Below are 16,396 nucleotides of genomic sequence, written 5' to 3' on the forward strand. Positions count from 1 at the left end.
AGGTGGGAGGGCGACCGAAGGCACGACCGAAGAGAAGGGTCTTGAGACCAGCCTTGAGGGAGGCAAGGGAGGAAGCGAGGGGACTGTGGAATGAAGTTCCAGAGTGTGGGGGCACAGAAGCTGAAAGCTCGGCCACTGATGGTAGGGCAGGTCAGGCGAGAGACATGGAGCAGGCCGGAGCCCACTGAACGGAGTACTTCATAGAATTTACTGTAGTGACTGTTTTCAGGACTGGAAAAAGCCTGTGATTGCCAGCACCAGCATCGTAATTACACTTAGCCGGATACTCTGTTTTGCCAGACCAGATCTCCCCCCATTATTCCATCCAGCGAGGTTTTTGGTTCCCCCACCGCCAGCACCCACCCGGCCCCTCCTTGACATCAGGCTTCATCACTGCTAAGTCCTCCGAGATGCTACCCTGCGTGAAGGGCTCTATTTATTCAAGTAGTTGTTGAAAATTGTTTAGATCAAAGTAATGGACGTGTGGAATAGTTACTCTGCTTTTGCCCTCTCTTCAATGATGATGAATATCTTACTTGTGGAAACGTGCTTTGTTCATCCAGCAGGGAAAATATTCCTAGTGGCTTTGCTAAGAAAAGATCCTGCAGGGAGAGAACATACACATGAGTAAAAGAGACTAGCAGAACAAGGAGTAATCTGACAAGTGTTAAAACATTACTTTTACCAGTATTTCTTTGTTATCCTTGTAAGTTATGGCTTTCCATTCCAGTTCCTCTTGCTTGTACTCTTTCTGTTGCATCAAAAATATGTGCTGTCGGAAACAAACAAAACTGCACTTAATTTGGGAGGACTTCTGCGTAAGAAGTGAAAACTCAGTTGCACGCTAGTGAACAATATTGATACATCTCACCAATGTGGGGCGTTCTCTCGACATGACAGGCACTATATATATGTAAATTTGTTGTTGTTAATGGGGGTGAACACAAGGGGAATTAATTCTATTCTTTTTATTCACGGGTGTAATAGGTTTTCCACTTTAACTGTCCTTCGGATGAAACATTAACCATTCAGATGGTTGTTAAAGATCCCATGGCAAGATGAAATACAACCGAATACAGTTTTCATTTATATAGCGTCTTTCACATTAGGATTCCATAGCAATTTAGAAAAAAAATTAAGATTGAATTTAAGTATTTGCCATGATTTTGTATGATCTTTCACTTCAAAATAAAGAATAGACTCAGTGGACTTTCAGGCACCGTCATAACAGGACGTGGCTGTGGATTATTTGATACATAATTAATGTACAAACTATGAATTATTTTTCAATCTTTGCGATTACTTACATGATTGAAGAAATACTGAAGCTGTTCATTTGCCAAATTAATGCACATCTGCTCGTACCTGTTAACTGCAAAGTTCTCAAAGCCAAAAATGTCCAATATACCTGTCAATAAAAAATTAAACCAATTCATCAATACATGGAGAGCATTATAGAGCGGCTCAAACCAGAGACATTCAGGTGGTTCAGGAGTTTATGTGCTGAACACATTAGATCATCAAAGACAACCAACTTGCGTCCACACCAATTAGTTATGACCTCTCATAACCATTTCAGTAAAAAGGGGCAATAAATTCACCATCACTACTAAAATATTTAACAGGCAGATGTTGGAAAAAAACTATCACGTGGAGAGTAATTGAATGCTTTGCCTCAAGTGACTTAGAAAGCTTAGACTATAACAACGGGACCTGGATAAACATTTGAACAGAAGCAATATAAAAGGGAAAAGAGAAGGGACTCAAAAATCCATTATCAACATTGAAAGTTGTTTATATACCCTGCTCAGGTGGCGAGGTTCACATTTGAATGCTGGAAAGAGCAAGACACATTTAATCCTGGCTAATCTATCAGTATTGCCAGTAACAGAATGTTACAGCTCAGAAACAGGTTATGCGGGTTAACCAGTCCGTGCTGGTGTTCACACTCCACACCAGCCTCTACTCATCCTAAACTCCACCTGAAGACTTGGAACTCAGATCGTCTAAGCTGACCCTCCAATGCAGTACTGGAGATGTGCTGTATTATTGGATGTGCCTTCTTTCAAATAAGACATTAAACTGAGGTCCTGTCTGCCTGTTCAGGTCCCATGGCACTGTTCTAAAAGAGGAGGGAGTTTCTCCCTGTGTCCTGGCCAACACTCCATCAAATACAATTGGTCATTCACTTCATGGCAGTTTGTGGGACATTACTGTGTGCAAACGAGCTGCCATGCTTGTCCATTAAAGCACACAGTCACTGCAGTTTACAGCATATCTTGTGAAGCGATTTGTGACATTGTCACGATGTGAAAGGTGCGATACCAAATGTAAGGATTATTTATAATGAATGCCCTCTCCTGTACCTCTCTATTTCCTTCTCCCTCAGGTTTCTGAAATACATTTTGTTAGGTCTGCAAATTACCTCCCAAAGTTTTGAAAGGCACAGAATTAAATTCACTGCTTACCTATCTCCTGCAGGTCCACAGTGTCCATGTCCTCTTTAGGAGCTAAAAGCTGGTTGACTTTACTGACGATCCAACCAAAAACTCTGCCATACGCTACTTTAGCAATCGAGTCCCTGGCATCTAGAACACAAGTCAAAAAGGTCACTGTATGGCATCAACGCAAACTTGAATGATCTCTCTTAATAGCAGCAGTATTGGCTGGTTATTTGTCTCCCCTTCCTGCCCACATTTTGTCAGCGATTTCCAAACCCAGAATATATACAGGAATATATACAGAAAGATATCAGATTTCACCACATAGTGGCTAAAATACCTACAACTCAATGTCGTTTATAACACAACTCATTACAGTGCAAGGGCAGGTAGGCTGTAAGCCTGCACTGGCGGCTTCAAATGGCTGGCCATGCAACCAATCAAGCCATAACCGCTCTTATAAGAGGTTCTACCATTAGACCTGCTTCCTGCTCACTTCTCGCCTGCAAAGGAAGACGGCCAGTTAGCACCAGAAGTGACATCAACAGCAATCTGACCATCTGAAGTGGGACCAATAGCCATTTATCTGCAGAACGGGCATAGAAAAGCACTCATTTTATGGATCCGAAACACTGCGTTACAACAGGTTATAGTTGTAGGTAGACAGTCTCAGTTGGGGTAGCAGCGAAGGCACCAAAACTGACACTCGCGTCCCCAGGCTAAAGCGGAGAAAAAACAAATATTGTTAATGGTTACGACTCTTGTTAGTCTTTCAGTGATCTCTGCTCAGAGGGTGCTCGGGTGGACCCTGAATAATGACAGCCATCCCCACAGTTGAGTAAGAGAACAACACTTGCCGTTCCAGACTCTCAGAAGAGAGGACACCCGGGTGGGGTTCCAGAGGCTGGGACCGCCGGCAAAACAAATCACGCCTCAGGATCTGCCTCGACACATGGTGAGGGGGGGAAACACAGACCAGGAACTTTTGAGAAACTTTTCACAGAGTGAAAATCCTGGAGTTATTCACCGTCAATATGAAAAAAAAATCGGTCATTCACTTCATAGCTATCGGTGAGGACAAACTGGCTGCCACATTCGCCCACAAGTTACACATTACACTTTACAGTACATTCTGTGAAGCGATTTGAGAAGTTCTCACAAAGTGAAAGACGTTATTTTAAATGTAAGGATTATTATTATTATTGTCATTGCTCTTGCCTTCAGCTTGCTGCTTGGTATGGTGCCTCTGAATGGATTCTCCTCGAGTCACTGCCAGTGTGCAGATCAAACACTTCAACAGATCTTCCTCCTCGACGCCAAACTGACCCTGAGAAAATGTAACCAGACAAAGGAAATGGTGTTACAGTTGTATACAATATCAGACATTGTATAAATGTCAGAAGGCAAATTGCTGCAGGTGCTGGACTCTGATGAAAGGCCATCAACCTGAAACATTAACCGCTTTCCTCTCTCCATAGATGCTGCCTGACCTGCTGAGTGTTCCCAGTGACTTCTGTCTTTATGATTGTGTAATATTAGACCTTATTTGGAATACTGTGTGGGCACCACAGCGTAGAAGTGATGTGCTGACCTTGAATGCCGTGCAGCGCAGCCCACACAATAATACCTGGATTGAAGAGGCTTACTTATATCATAATAATCCTTGCATTTTGATGGGAGTGCCTTTCAAATCAGGGGACGTCTCAAACCACTCCACAGGATTTACTGCAAAGTGTAGCGACTGTGTATTTTTAGATGAAACAACAGGCCCCCATTATACAACAGAATGGGGAAACTGGTGCTATATTCTCTTGAGGGATAATCTGATCGAGGCATTACAAAATAGTAAATGGAACTGCTAAAGTACCATAAGGAGGGACTCTTTCCTACGATTGCAAGATCCAGAACAAGAGAGCATTATGTAAAAATTATCATTGAAATCAGGAGTCATTCTCTTAGTCAGAGAGTTGTGGGGATTGTGGAATTCAGTGCCTCCAAGCACTGTCACAGTCACTACACTTTGCAGTAAATCCTGTGAAGTGCTCCTGGCAATGACAGACGTTACACCAAATGCAAGGATTATTATTATTATAATTAATATAACTTAATTTTATTAACCAGGTTCAGCTTTCCCTTATTCCAATACCTAATTACCTCCGTTATGAAATTAGCCTTAGAAAAACACAAATCTATTTTAAAATAAAGTACAAAAACTGTAACTATTACAAGTGTTGCTTTCAGTAACTATCTGCATGGCTTACATCAATCTGGCTCCATTTCGGGCAACAATCAGTTCCTATGCCAATTATCTGCACTGGCAATGCTTCACGCAGCTAGAAAATAACATTTGCTGAGGCAAACATCAGATGACAAGAGTACTAAAGAGCATCATTTATCAATCAGCAACATACAGTATCCACAAAACCAGGAGCACCCATTAAACACTAATTACTATTAAACATCCGTCTTGTAGCAATCGAGATTTAATAAAAGACACGCACCAGAATCGAATGTAAACACTAGCCTTGGTTGTTAAAACTGTAAACTGCACCACCCCGCCCCCTCTCACTCGCAGCCCAAATTAAGAATAGGCCAACAATCCCCCAATAAAATTGGTCATTCATTTCATGGCTGTTTGTGGAACACTGCTGTGTTCAAATCTGTCCACGCACTGCAGACCATGGACTACACCACAACTATCCAGCAGGGGTTTCCTGTGACCCTACTTCCACAGCTGCTCCCTCCACTCAGTCACTCCACTTCACTGTAGATCCTGTGAAGAGCTTTGGGACGTCCTCCTAATGTGAAAGGTGTTATACCAACCTTCTGACTCGGAGATGAGAGGCTACCAACCGAGCCAACCAGCTGCCAGGCTGAGTACTGGCAAGATGGCGGCTTTCTTTGGAAAATCACCAAGATTTCAAGACTTATTTCCTCTCATTTTCTAATGGTGTACACTAATGCTGGCGTATTCTTCAGATTACTTCACCCAGGCAGCTAGTAGTCAGTGTCAGATATGCAGCCAACAACAAAAACTTGCATTTATATAGCGCCCTTCACGCAGGGTAGAATCATGGAACTCATGACAGTGGCAGAGTCTGACCACAGAGACATCCAGTCTAATCCATTCACTCACCGCAGACCATAGACTACACCACAACTATCCAGCAAGGGTTTTCTTTGACCCTACATCCACAGCCATTCCCTCCACTCAGAAAATATCAGCCCGCTTTATTCCCTCCACCCCGATATGCCTCAGCTGTAGAGGACAGGCTTTCAGACATTTTGATCCTGTTCTCTGGAATTCCTTCCAGATGTCCCTCCACCTCGCCCCTCCCTGTTTTTAAAACCTTTAGACCAATCTCTTTGACAGCACTATCAGCTACATTTCCTCTCCCCTTCAGGCTGGTGCCTAGTCAGCCGTTTGAAACGAAGCACTTTGACAAGTCTTTCCGACGTGAAAGAAACTGTATAAATGTGAATTGTTGTCGTCGTGTCACAAGGAAATTATTTGCAATGTGCATTTCGTGTCTCTGATGCTTTGGCCTTCATTTCAGAATCACTTTATTACTGCATAGATTTAAATCCATCATGGCAAGTGTCTTGATGCACCGTGTTCTGTTTCGGATTCTGATATGGTTCAATAAATATCTGGAACAAAACTCAATAGGTACTTTCAAAATGTGACTCAAATACCAAACCCAAACTCTAGGGTTTCAGGGTTATTAGACTTGGAGGAATCTTATGAGAAGCTGAACAAGGAGGCCAAATGGATCCAGTCTTTCACTCCTGCCTGAAACTGTTTCTATGTAAATGTTAAGTGTGAAAGCAAAAGACGAGACTCCAGGGAAGTTATGCTGCAGCATGCCAAGAGATTGAATGAGCTCATTCAGACAATTAAGCAGCTGTTAAATGTTATCCTTGGCTCAGGAGTTCCATAAACTTCTGATAAAAATAGCCAGTTTGTAAACCTTTTGCACCGCAGCGTATGTAATCACCCTCAGCAATTCAACTCTTGCTAAGAGAAAACACAAATTATCTAACGTGGATGAAAGAGGGCTTCCAACAATAAGTAAAACGCGCATAGTCTTATCTTCATAAATCATATAATTGCCTAACTGGTACATCAACCCATGTCACATTCAGTTTCCTATCAAAACCACTTCTCACCGATGCTGTCGTTCCGTGGAGAAAACTCTGTTTATATTGGATGCTCGGGATTTTGCCAGCCACTGGCGATTCAGTTGGAGCAAAATTCGGATTTCATGTCCAAAAAGTTTTCCGAAGCAAAAATTGAGTTCCTTTCCAGGAGCAGGATCTCCCCTGCCCATGCGAGAATTGCAGGTTATTTTGCCATGGTTTAGTTTTGACTATAAAGGAATACTCAATCTGCGACTGTTTGTGAGATGCTGCTGTCCACAATTGGCTGCTGTGTTTCGCTCACAAAATACAGTCAATTCACTTTAGAGTATATTCTGTGAAGCGCTTTGAGACGCCTTGAAGACGTGATAAGGCTCTATTTCAAATGCAAGGATTATTATTACTTACAGCTGCAGCTTTCAACCATCCTTTTGACTCATTGGTCACTTTAAGGATCCCAGTGTCTTGAGGCTCAAACACAATATTGCCCAGTGAGAGGATTCCTGCCAGTATCGTCAACATGTCGACTTGCTCCTAGAAACAAGGACAAAAAACAAGGAACTAAGATTATTTACTATTGACATAGTAACGGAATTAGGCACACTGAGTCTGTTCCGATCTTTTATTAGATCATGACAGATCTTTTAATCTAATTTCCTTGCAATCCTCATCTCCCTTTTAAGCAGTGCCCCACAACCCCACCGGAAATCGATCAATGCATCTGCGGTCTTCTAGACCTCCTTCTATCAAATTACGCTCTGAGACGTTACCTGTGTGAATGTAAATGCAACTTTGTGTTGTCATTGTATTCCCACATCCTCAATGTTTGGGGGATATTGCTGTGCACAACCCAACAGCAACAACAACTTGCATTTATAGAGCGCAGCTTCACACAGGTTGCGTCACAGAGAGGTGGAGCTTGACGCTGGGCTGGAAAGGGAGGGTAGTTGACCGAAGGCACAGTCGAAAATGAAAATCTTCAGGTGCGAAAATTGGTTGCATTCAAATGCAGACACTACACTTCACAGTAAATTCCTGTGAAGGCCAAGATGTCCCGGCAATGTGATAAAATGCTATATGAAATGCAAGGTTAATATTAAACGTTTTTTAATCCCACTTTGAACCTGACTTCATTTTGCGACTAAACCCATGCTTTTGGAACCTCTACTTTTCACTCACATACAAAATTAAATGATCAAAGTCCCGGAGACCATCAACTTAAATATCAAGTGATCTTCAAGAGGTTTCTGGAATGAAGCTTTTACCTGTTCCAGAAAGCCAACCATGTCCATGGCATTGCACACCTCATGATATTTCGTGCCCCACTGCTGAACGGTTTCTTTGTTTCCATATTTGTGATTCAAGTACCTGTGAGAGACAGAGTGCGATGGGAGTAATGGGAAAGAAAATAAAACCATAGCTCATTACCTAAAACACTGAAATCCAAACAGGGCTCTGTTGTAAAGCACTTCTTTTTAACCCCTAATAATAATCCCTCCAAAAAACAAAAACAATAGTAAATTGGTCATTTTCAATCCACGACTGTTTGTGGGACACTGCTGTGTGCAATTGGCTGCCGCGTTTCTCCCACAAATATACAGTCAATTCACTTTACAGCATAATCTGTGAAGCGCTTTGAGATGTCTAGAATGCAGGGATTATTATTATTATTATTATTATTTAAGCACCATTTAAATTGTTCGCCTATAAAACATAGTCATTTCATTTTACAGTATATCTTGTGAAGAGTTTGAAGATGTCCTCCTGATGTGAAAGGTGCCATATCAAATGTAAGGATTGGATTATTATATTATAGCATTGTTGTACTTTGAACCCCATTCACTGAGCATTAGGGGCTTTCACATTAAAATGGACAACTTTCAGGTCATCGTGTCGCCAAAGACCTCATTTCCTGCTTTCCAGAGAAAACAGGAAGGGGTCTTGGAGTTGTCCCGATGACCCGGAAGCCACCGCAGTTTTCTTTTGCAACAACAACTTGCATTTATATAGTGCCCTTCACGTCAGATGGCGTCTCAGAGCTCTTAAACTGTAGAGGGATTTACACATTGGGAGCACAGGTGCAGTGAAAACTGCTGTTGTACTTTGCTGCAGCGCATGTTGGGATTTTCTGGCTCGCAAACACTGCACTATAATCGAGGCTCAACTCTAGTATGAAAGTTCACATTGTCATCCAAGTAAACACATCCTGTTGCAACACGATAAAAGTAAAAGGGTGGAACAGTTGAGAATGTTGAGCTCAAAGGTCAACAATCATGACCTTTGTAAGGAATTACTGAGGGGGAGAATTCAAAACTGTTTACAGACATCAAAGGATGATGAAACTAAGGGGATAAAACATCAACTGAAACTCACACCTAACTTAAATTAAGTTGCCTCAACTTTCTGCAAGACACACTGGGAATTATGAGACAAGGTATTTATTCCATTTCAGCTCTGTTTAATTGCTAGAGCACTTGCCTGGCAAGCAATTCCCGGGCGGGGCAAACCATTAGGCAAGTTTCCTTACTATACATGCCTCTGTTTACCTAGCAGTAAGTAGGAACCCAGTTGTTTGTTGATCGGATCGCTTTTATGGGAGTAATAATCCCTTCAAAAATAAAATAAAACAAATAATAATTTAGTCGCACAATCCACGACTGTTTGTGGGACCTGCTGTGCACAATTGACTGCCATGTTTCACCACAGAATATACAGTCAATTCACTTTACAGTATATTCTGTGAAGTGCTTTGAGATGTCTTAAAGACATAAGACCCTATGTCAAATGCAAGCAATATTATTATTATTCTTAGAGGTGGCAAGTTATCAACTTGACAATCATTGGGATCAAATATTAAATTCACTGAGGCCTCTCAGCATGAAGCAGAAAGCAATTTGTTAGCCAATTGTGGAGCTGGTCCAAAGTGCGAGGCTCACGTATTGAATCTCCCAAGCGCTCACTTTATTGTCGCCAGGCACTAGCAATCGCTGCTCTCGTCATTTCTAATTCTGGTGTAGTGAGTTACGGCATGGTCGAGACAAAGGGTTACAAATCCATCAAGGGTTGCTGAACAGCGGTCAAAGAGGCTCATTTGTTTTCCTTCTCATCTCAAAGCACTTCATGGGTTATTAACTGTTATTGTCAAATGTAATATTGGGTATTGATCAGCAAATGCAATAGCCAATTTTAGTGCATTCAAGTTTCCACAAACAGCCATGAAGTGAACGACCAATTTACCTGGAGGATTGTTTGCCAGGACATCAGGGGAAAACCCTTCTCTTTTCATATAGTGTAACAGGATCCTTAAGCATTCTTCACTCCTCTCCCCACATCACCAACCAGTAGAGCATCTGCCTTTATTGTGAGCTCAAAGTCCCAATATGAGCTTGAACCCACAGCCTGAGTGAGAGAGTGAGAGTGCTCCTAACTGAGCTAAACTGACGGATGTAAAAGGTTATGGGGGAAGAGCATAGAAATGGAATCAGAGGAGACTGATTCCCTTATTCCATTCCAAAATTTCTTGAATCTTAAGGATTTGAAGTGCTAAGGAGTCGCTGAGTAAATAGTACCAAGACCCAGGTTAGTCATATCATTAGGAATCATTTAAGATTCCTTTAGCACTTGTCATCTGAGAACCTTGCCTTCAAATATAAAGGTACAATATCTGGAATTTTATACTATTGTTGTGATGGAAATAAATCAAATTATCAGATCAGCTGTGATGGGATGTGGATGCTTGAGGAATGTGTCACCCCAATAAAAGAGTTACCTGTAGAACTTCGGGTCCAAAAGACCGTATACTTCCTGGTCAGCAGCTGATATTCCAGCAAACATGTAGTAGAAAATGTGGAAGTTTCTCTCGCCTTCATCCCGATGCACAACCCGGGATTTCTCCAGAAGATACTCATTGATCTTAGCACCCTTGACTTGGGAGAAAATAAAGAACAAAGTTACACCATTAACCCCAAATCAATAGGCATCAGATTCACGGGATGAAATCACACTTCAGTGCTAATGATCATAAAGACAGGCAAGGATTTTGACTGCTGTCAGGTTGACTGCCCACATTATTATTATTGGTGGCTAGTAATACTACTACTATTATAATCTTTGCATTTGATAGGGTGCCTTATCACACCATTGACACGTCTCAAAGCTCTTCACACAAATGTAAAGTGAAACTGTATTTTGTGGACGAAACATGGCAGACAATTTCACACAGTAGTGCTTCACAAACAAACATGGATTGAATTACTACATTTTTTTTAGGGCATTATTAATCCCCTAGATGTGATCCGCCAATCAACTAACAACCGGGGTTCTACTTACTACCAGGTAAACAGAGGCATTTGCTGTAAGAAAACTTGCCTATGATTTTACCCCGCCCAGGAATTGAACCCAGGTCCTCTCGCTTTCCGAGGCGAGTGCTCCAACCAATACGCTACGGGAATCCACACTACCCCACTCCACAGTGGAACCACTTGGACTGTGCGCCCCTTTCACCATCCACTGAGCTCCTTGCAGCCCATGGCAGACACGGAGTCATGAATTGAATCTTAAAAGTTATACTTGTAGAGATGTTTGTCCTCTGGCTCTGCAATAGAAATATGGCACCTAGGGCACTTTATGAAGTAGCTTGGCAATACGCAGATACAGCTACAAACAACCTTCCCACCCAGAGCAAACTTCTCTAAGGAAGGATATGGTTTCCTTTGACCAGCAGGACATGGAAGCTAACTCCTGGATAATTTAGCCCAAAATACCTCATTGAAGTCAAGTCGCTAATCCGTCTGCATGATGGTGTTGTGTTCTCTAGAGCGCTGGGCTGAGAATGTTGTGTGTGGGAAATGAGCTGGCTCTGTTCAGTTGCATGTAATTTGACACTGTTGTCACTGTTTAAACACGTGACAACCAATTAGATCTGGGTACAGAACTTGGACCAAAAACAAACCAGTTTCAACTGGATGTGTGGCAGAAAGAACAGGAAATAAACATCTGGAGGGAGCTCGAGCTTAACATTAAACACAATCCTCAGTTTTAATAAACATAATCCTTGCATTTTAATATAACTCCTTATGTCGTGAAGACGTCTCAAAGTGCTTCACAGTATATACCGTAAAGTGCACTTATTGTGTATTTTGTGAATGAAACGAGATGAACAAGATATTTTTTCCCCCTTTACCTGTGTTGTTGTAAAATCTTAGTTGAATGTATTTCCCAAATCTACTGCTGTTGTCATTCATCACAGTCTGAGCATTTCCAAAGGCTTCAAGTAGAGGGTTTACCTGAAAAAAATATTAAAGCTCATAATTGTTTCCTCACACAAGCAAAAGAAAAACTGAATCAACCAACACATATTTCCCTAACTACAGAAACAGACAGACCCTGTTATAACGCATTTGGTATATGGCGGGTTGGTTCATAGCGTGATCATATGGTGGAGCAACAGTATATCTGAATACGTACATGTCCGATACTGACTGGTTACATCCCCTGCATAAGCTTTCAGAAAACAAAGCCATCCGACTATCCGCACGCTATGTTGGTAGGGAGTCAGCAGGTCAGAGAGGTAGGAGGGGGCAAGGTCATGGATGGCCTTAAAGATGAGGATAAGGATCTTGAACTCAATCCTCTGGGAGATGGAGAGCCAGTGGAGTCGGGCGAGGGTGTGAGTGATGGGGTCACGGAGCCTGGTGCGTGAGAGTACAGGAGCTGCAGAGTTTTGGATGATCTGCAGCTTGTGAAGGGAAGAGTTCGGAAGGCAGATGAGGAGGGAGTTCCCTTAATCAATTCCTGTGCTAGCACGGACACAAACACAACAAAACCACTTCCTCATCACTAGCTAACTTCTCAATTTTCACTGCCCTTTGAGCTATTTTTAAAACATGAAGTTATGTTTAGCTAATCCTTAGTTGCACAGAAAAAAATCCTCCAGCTACCGAGATTGTAGAGATGCAAAGTTTCAGCTTGGCAGTTTGCAATCTCTCCGGGTGGGATGAGGTTGAGAGAAGAGAGAAATGAATACACACCCACTTGTCTATTCTCCATAGAGCACATATTTGGCTTTAGGGACTCCAAATTGCTTTTCACTTTACAATCTGTGGGAGTGAAGTGAAACTGGTGACCAACTCACGTCAGATTAATTGATAAATCTGATACGAGAAATTCATTATCAATGCAGTGTATTTTATTGTCAAGGAAACAGCGATATACAACACGTCTTTTAATGTCAAACAATTATAAAGGATAATTATTAAAGGCACCATTATCCATTAAAGTGTGTGTGTATGTTATATTTGCACTGGGTGGGTACTGGACATGTATGTGTGGGTGAAGACAGAATGTATCGTGCCTGCAGTATTTTTAGAGCAGTCAAACAGAAAAAAAACATATTAAGTGTTTTAATGAGAGCCTTCAGCCTTTCTGCCCCCATTCTATGGAACTCCAATCCACATTCCCTTCACCTCACGTCTCAAAACCCTCTTCTTCGACTGAGCCTTTGGCCACCCTCCTACCCTCCTTGCCCTCTACGCTCCCCAATCCCGGGTCCAAATCCCTGACTGTCCAGTGCCTTGGGACATCCTCTCGACGTGAAAAGTACTATACAAATCGAATTTTGCAATGTATCATAGAATATGCTCTGAAGCATTTTGAGACATCTTGATGTAAAAGGATGTATATCAAATCCAAGGATTATTATTGATAATTATTAGTTACCTGGTAGGCAAGGGTGGAATTTGTAGAACTTGTGCAAAGTGTAACAAGTTTAACATACAAATCGCGAGTTAGACTGAACATCTTTAAGACAAGCTATTGTGCAAGCGGATGAGGAAGGAAATTAAAAGTTGCTGCACTATTTTTAGTACTGTATCCGATTTCATGCCACATCAATTCCTATCATTGAACCTGAAATTGATTTAAAATGTTGGCAAATCCCATAAAAAGTGTCCGAACATAGGCACCATGTAAAAACATAGAGAAGTGGATTTGCACAGGAACTCAAATTTGAGATAAATTAAGAATCTACACTTCCTATTTTCTTTGCCTTTGATTAGATCTACATAGAGTCACAGAAGAAATTGTTCAACAATGTGGTTTTTAACGGAATGCAAACCGTGCCCAGTTTAGTTATTGTGCTGGAGGATTTTCAGCAAGAAGGGAGGGGAAGATAACTTATATTTAGATGGGAGACTAAATAAAGTATTTGTAGGTAGTGACTGTGGTCAACTGAATGCCACTTCTAGGTTTGTTAATCAAATGGACAATTGACTGAAGCTTTTTGTCCTGCTCAAATTCAGGATGTTCATTCCTGGGAGAGAGAAAAAAATGATAACTGATTTTTTTTAAAAAAAAGTAAATGTCATTTAAAAAAAAGTCATTTAAAAAAATGTCATTTAAAAAAATTCCTCAGGTCTTGAAGCGTCTTAATTGAACCCTTGAGATGAATTAATGATGGTACGAATTCAAGATCCTCATCCTCACCTACAAGGCCATTCACGGCCTTGCTCCCTCCTACCTCTCCGACCTACTATCCCCCCACGTACCTGCCCATACTCTCCGTTCCTCTGGCTCCGGTCTGCTCCACATCCCCCGCCCCAACATTGGTGGCCGGGCCTTCAGCCTCTCAGCCCCGAGGCTCTGGAACTCTATCCCCCAGTGCCTTCGCCGCCTCCTCCCTTTCCTCCTTCAAGGCCGGTCTCAAGACCTTTCTCTTTGACCGTGCCTTCAGCTCCCCTCTCGACTCTCTACCCCCTCCTCGCTCCCTCCCTTCCCTCCCCTCACCCTGACCATTTCCCCCCTGCTCGGGTCCTGACCCAACTGTACAGCGCCTTGGGACGTCCTCCCGACGTGAAAGGCGCTCTGTAAATGAAATCTTGTTGTTGTTGTACGATGTGTTATGGCGCCAAATTGGAGAGAACAAGTTTGCTTCCCTACTTCCTGCTATCAGCTGTGCTGTAGGGGGTTGCACTACGCATAATGTTTGGGTCTTTCCCAAAGCAGAAGGCTATTTGAGGCCACTTCCTTGCAGCTGAATACACTAGCGTTGTCTGTAGGATTGAGTACAGTGTAATGTTAGACGCAAAATATTTGTACTACGCTATTCAAACTGTAGTGTAATTGTACACTGTGCTTCAAGGGTCTGGAGAGCATGTTTTGAGCTGTAAAAAGGTCAGGGTAGAGCGACTGTGCTTGAATAATAATAATCCTTGAATTTGCTACAGTGCCTGATCATATCTTTGAGCTGTCTCAAAGAGTTTCACAGAATATACAGTGAAGCGAATTAACTGTATATTTTGTGGGCAAAATGCGGCAGCCAACTACACTCGGGATTGTCTCACAAAGAGTCATGGATTGAGTGACCAAATTTACCTCGTACCTGAAAATTAGTAAATGTAATTTGTTATTTTTGAGATAGTCTCAAAAAGGGAAGAGAATTCTCTCTATGTCCTGGCCAATAAACCCCAGACATTGGTCATTCTCTTGATGGCTGTTTGTAGGTCACTGCTATATACAGATTGGCTACCATTTTAGTCTACAACGCAGTCACTACATGTTGAAGTAAATCCTGTTAAACTCTTTGAGACATCCATCCTCCCGCTATGAAAGGCGCATAACAAATGCAGGGATTATTACTAAAGTGTAGTCCATCACTCTTTATTACAATAAACTCCATTGCTTTCATTCCACCCAGTCCCTTAATCTGTCTGTGATCCTTTGCAGAACAAAAATTCCAGCAAAGCAGTTTTGAGGGGATTAAAGTGTTTTAAGAAGTTGAGGGGACTGAAGGTTATGGAAAGGCATTGTGGCTCCTGTGCTGTCAGAACCATGTTTGAAAGTCAATTAGTAAACGTTGTGAGAAAGTTAAGTGCCCAGGCACATAAAACACAGCTCAACATGATCCCTTCAGGCAAAAATGTTACTGTTGAATCTTAGGAATATTGTTGGAACACTGTAGAGTGGGCAGAGGGTGGATCTCTCACAAATGTGATGCTGACATGAGAATCAAGATACAATGTATGTTAACGCACCAAAAATAAGTGGTATATAGGGGTATGAGGAAAGAGGAGTTAAATAAAGATAATAATCCTTGCATTTGATATAGTGCCTTGAAACATTGTTGAGACATCTCAAAGCGATCAACGGACTATATTGTAAAATGGACTATGTATTTTGTGGGTGAAACACGGCAGGCAATTAAAAAAACTAATTAAAACATTAATTTTTTTTATACTTTAAAAAAATAATAATCACAAAAAAGGGGACTGAAAGGATTGCTCTTAGTTCTATGGTAAGTTTTCCACTCCCCCGGAGAGCCTTTCGTAAAGTGCGCCAAAGAAATTTATTTTTAAAAACAGCAATAATGAAACGTGCTGCAACCAGCCATTTGCACATAAAGATTCAAAACTGCTACTATTAAAACCACATGTGTGACCTGAACTTACTCAGTTCACAAGGGAAAACCCAACAGCCAAAAGAAAGGAATGTATTGGGAAGACTATAAAAATGCACCACAATATGTCAGAGATCGTGGGAATCCAGAACCTCCCACCAGTGGAAACGAAAGTAAATTGTCCCAGTGTAATCATCTCAAATGCTGGATATAAAGGACTTACAGTTTGCTGTACAGTAGCCTGAAGAGCTTCCCCTTCGATTATGCCTATGGTCACCTCCTCTCTCTCGTTCTCTCTGGCTCAACTTCAACCACTGCCACTGTTAACCGCTTCGACACTCTACCCGCGTGAAGAGGGCTATACAAGTGCAGGTTATTGTTGTACAGCAATAATAATACTTGCATTTGTTATAACTCCTTATGT

At 41.8% G+C, this 16,396-nt stretch overlaps 1 protein-coding gene across 2 annotated transcripts in view; it reads right to left on the bottom strand.

The window, feature by feature from the left end:
• Positions 1 to 16,396, bottom strand: part of LOC103181001 (myosin-IIIb) — a 70,319-nt gene that overhangs the window by 26,872 nt on the left and 27,051 nt on the right. For both annotated transcript variants that reach the window (XM_007897185.2, XM_007897184.2), the window contains exons 5-13: positions 11,764 to 11,866; positions 10,351 to 10,507; positions 7,847 to 7,949; positions 6,990 to 7,115; positions 3,660 to 3,768; positions 2,469 to 2,588; positions 1,308 to 1,408; positions 686 to 772; positions 537 to 602 (exon numbers count right to left, since the gene is read on the bottom strand). In XM_007897185.2, the coding sequence (XP_007895376.2) occupies positions 537 to 602; positions 686 to 772; positions 1,308 to 1,408; positions 2,469 to 2,588; positions 3,660 to 3,768; positions 6,990 to 7,115; positions 7,847 to 7,949; positions 10,351 to 10,507; positions 11,764 to 11,866 (972 nt within the window). The remainder of the gene's footprint in view (positions 1 to 536; positions 603 to 685; positions 773 to 1,307; positions 1,409 to 2,468; positions 2,589 to 3,659; positions 3,769 to 6,989; positions 7,116 to 7,846; positions 7,950 to 10,350; positions 10,508 to 11,763; positions 11,867 to 16,396) is intronic.

Source organism: Callorhinchus milii, unplaced genomic scaffold (assembly GCF_018977255.1).
Source record: "Callorhinchus milii isolate IMCB2004 unplaced genomic scaffold, IMCB_Cmil_1.0 Scaffold1, whole genome shotgun sequence".
Classification (NCBI taxonomy): domain Eukaryota; kingdom Metazoa; phylum Chordata; class Chondrichthyes; order Chimaeriformes; family Callorhinchidae; genus Callorhinchus; species Callorhinchus milii.